Raw genomic sequence first — 4006 nt, forward strand, 5'->3', positions numbered from 1 at the left:
TAGAGAGATTTGAGAAAGATATCGACATGTTTTTAAATGCACGCATGCGCTCACACACATACACACACACACACACACACATATTACAAAACAATATATACACAATTAACATTATATTTGTATTATACTACAGTAATTATATGTATATAGTATAATTTGCATTTATATACAATTTTTGCAATTTTATATTAGCAATCATATGCAGATGATTATATTTTATCTTTCTTCTGATGCAACTTAGTATAGCTTCAATTTAGCATAGCTGAGAATTAATTTCATAATAGGTAGCAAATTATCGTCAAAACCTACGTTGCAAGTTACAACACCATCTACTGTAAAGGTCGTACCGACCGGGACAAAACCTATTGTGAAAGGTTTTGATTTAAGTGGTGTAGAAAATACAGATTTGTTGAGCCCACGTTGTGGAAGTCCATCTTCCAATCGGAACAGTCCTGAAATCAAACGCAAGGAAGATATCATACAAAAGGAGAAAAGAATAGTCTCGTCAAAAATGAATAGTCCAAGGTGCCAATCACCTATATCGGGTCATATAACACCGGAATTAGATACTAAAGTAAAGTCTAATGCATCTAATGAAGAAAAAGTGGATGTCGAAGCGATATATCACAGTAAGAGAGACGGCAGCAAGGAACAGCTTCACTTGGTAGTCGTGGGACATGTTGATGCCGGAAAAAGTACATTACTTGGACGTTTACTCTGCGATTTAGGTCAAGTACCACAGAGACTTATTCATAAATATCAACAAGAGAGTAAAAAAATAGGAAAACAATCGTTTGCTTATGCTTGGGTACTCGACGAAACTGGCGAAGAAAGGTGATTATGTATTATGTTATTGAAGATAGTGGAAAAAATTTGTCATTTTGTCCGAAAAATATAAAAAAAAGACAAATTCTGACGAACAAAGACAGTATTGCCGAAATTTGACAGAAAGTATCTCATTTTATCTATAACTGTCCGAACATTTATACATTTTGATAATTTTCGGATGAATTTTAGGACGAATTCAGACATTTTGACTACATTTTGGACAATTTCGAACACATTCGAACAAATTTTTGCATAAGGGATGCACTGGATATCCAAAAAGTATCCGTTATTCGGTATTATTTAACTTAGATCAGATAGTCAGATAGCATTAGTATCTGGGAGTGTATATCCAATTGAAATTTTATATCATTAAATTGTTCATATTTTATTATATAATTTATTATTATAAATATTTTATAAATAAGTATGCATACTCATAATGCTATAATATCTATATTCAAATTTTGAAATTGCTTAAGAACTGATTGGATGGATTTGTGTATAAAAATTTTTATTTGAGTGTTACAACTGATAACATACGTTTCATACAAACTTTATACAACATGTGGACAACACAATTCGTTATAGAATTATGGGACTCTGCTTGACGATTTACACTTTGTACTTTGATTAAACATGATGACATATTAAAAAGATCTAACGGCGAACGAAACATATATTATAGTTGTAATACTCAAATAAAAATTTTTTTCATTTGAATTGCACAAATCCATCCAGTGTCAGCTTTTATAGGCAATTTTAAAGTTTGATTTAATTCGCTAGAGTTTTATTCATCTTATATATTGCAAAATTACTTACAATTTTTCTTCCACAGTTATTATGTTCACTGAAACAGTCCTTTTCGCTCTCTTTTTTTTTTTCACTCAGCCTTTTTTTTTTTTTAGAAGACTGTCCCAGAATCCAATTGGATATCCGGAAAATATCGAATATTCAACTCGAAAAATTCTATCCTTCCCAGATATCCGATAATTTTATGATCCAGTACATCTCTACTTATTACATTAAAGAGTCAATGCAAAAGAATGTACCAATTATAATACATCTTTAACAGAGAGCGAGGAATAACAATGGATATAGGTCACTCGAAGTTTGAAACGGACACAAAATCTATCACTCTGCTAGATGCACCAGGACACAAGGATTTTATTCCGAATATGATAACCGGTGCTACGCAAGCAGATGTAGCTTTGTTAGTAGTCGATGCAACGAGAGGCGAGTTTGAAACTGGATTCGATAGTGGAGGACAGACACGCGAACATGCCCTATTATTACGCTCTTTAGGTCATTTTTTTCCTTAAGCTTTATAAAAAATTTTAATTATTAAAAAAATATATATTTACCATCAATTTTCTGTATTTACAATTTTGAATTTTTATTAAAAATTTAGGAGTATCGCAACTAGCAGTAGTTGTTAACAAATTGGATACCGTAAATTGGTCTAAAGATAGATTCAATGAGATAGTAGACAAAATGAGTGTGTTCCTAAAACAAGCTGGCTTCAGAGATACCGTGACTTTCGTACCTTGCAGCGGTTTATCTGGAGAGAATATTGTAACAAAACCAAAGGAGCAGCTCTCTAATTGGTAATATCTCAATTTTGCATATATGTTTTTATCTATTTCTTATGAACTAATTTCACAGGTATATCGGACCTACTCTAGTTAACGTTATCGATAATTTTAAGTGCCCAGAGCGGCCTATAAATAAACCATTTCGTTTTTCGGTGAATGACATATTTAAGGGTACTGGATCTGGATTCTGTGTGTCTGGTCATGTGGAAACGGGTATGGTATCCTTGAGTGATAAGGTTTTAGTACTACCTCAAAACGAGATTGCAATTGTTAAAGGTAAACTAAGGTTCTATTAGGCTTTAGCAATAATGGACATCGTAAAGATTGTTATGTACTTAAAAATTACTTTATCTTAGGTCTTCAGTCGGATGAAGCTTCAACGGCAAATGCTTTTGCTGGTGATCACGTTGCGCTGACATTAGCGGGAATTGAACAGCAAAATGTGGGTATCGGCGATATTATCTGTAACCCGCAGAATCCAGTACCGATAACGACCTGTTTTCAAGCGCACGTTGTTATATTTGCGATAGCAAAACCAATTACAAAAGGGCTTCCAGTAGTGATGCACCAACAATCTTTGGTACAACCAGCGGTTATCATAAAATTAATAGCGCAACTTCATCGAAGTACTGGTGACGTGATCAAGAAAAAGCCGCGTTGCTTATCTAAGAATTCTAGTGCGATCATTGAAGTCGCAACGCAGACACCAGTTTGCATGGAGTTGTATAAGGATATCAAACAGCTAGGTAGAGTTATGTTACGATTAGAAGGTACCACTATTGCAGCTGGTTTGATTACAAAGATTTTATAAATCTGATTAATATAAATGAAGTCTCGAATATTGCAATGCAATTTGTATACACAATAGAAAAATTTTATTTAGATCTATAATAATATTTGTTGTGTGTGTATGTGTGTGTGCGTTGTGCGCGCGTGTGTATAGCTATCGGTGTGTATTTATACATCACACAAAATGATATATGCAAACTTTATAGGTTATGTACAATAGTATACAGAACTGAATAATTTAAGATTTTTTTATATATATATCCTATAGTATATTTATAATTGTTCATGAGCCATAGTACATGAACGACTGAAGCTGCGTTTCTGATTATTAGTGCTAAAAATCTACAGCATACGTTATGTATTAGTATAGATTTTTAGGCAATGTATATTGAAACATAGTCGCACTATTTAATTGCAAATGATAGATATAGTCGCAGATATGCATGATTTATATAATAATTACTGGATAACAATGCTATTAATAGCATTTCATCGTTAGAATCCATATTGTAAGTAAATTTATAGTGCTAGAAATTTATGTACATACGCTACTCAATGATGTTATTCAGTATAGCTACTGAATATTATGCACATTGATGGTATGTCTTATCATTCAGACCTGGTTCCACTAATGTAAAATTAATCTTGCATTGGTAAAACCGGATTTTAGTAATGTGACTAAGTTTTTCGTGTATCATGGCTCTATATTTTGGACAAATGTAAAATTAATTTGGCACATCTAATAAAGATGTACAGTTACATTATTTTTATTAATATAATTTATATTATTATCAATT

At 32.4% G+C, this 4006-nt stretch overlaps 1 protein-coding gene across 2 annotated transcripts in view; it reads left to right on the forward strand.

Annotated features, from left to right (window-relative positions):
* LOC108684635 (HBS1-like protein) overlaps positions 1-3832 on the forward strand; it is a 6376-nt gene extending 2544 nt beyond the window's left edge. For both annotated transcript variants that reach the window (XM_018189057.1, XM_018189056.1), the window contains 5 exons: positions 285-834; positions 1901-2130; positions 2237-2432; positions 2491-2696; positions 2777-3832. In XM_018189057.1, the coding sequence (XP_018044546.1) occupies positions 285-834; positions 1901-2130; positions 2237-2432; positions 2491-2696; positions 2777-3231 (1637 nt within the window). In that variant the 3' untranslated portion in view covers positions 3232-3832. The remainder of the gene's footprint in view (positions 1-284; positions 835-1900; positions 2131-2236; positions 2433-2490; positions 2697-2776) is intronic.
* Positions 3833-4006: the final 174 nt, after the last annotated feature.

This window comes from Atta colombica, unplaced genomic scaffold, assembly GCF_001594045.1.
Source record: "Atta colombica isolate Treedump-2 unplaced genomic scaffold, Acol1.0 scaffold137, whole genome shotgun sequence".
Taxonomy (NCBI): Eukaryota; Metazoa; Arthropoda; class Insecta; order Hymenoptera; family Formicidae; genus Atta; species Atta colombica.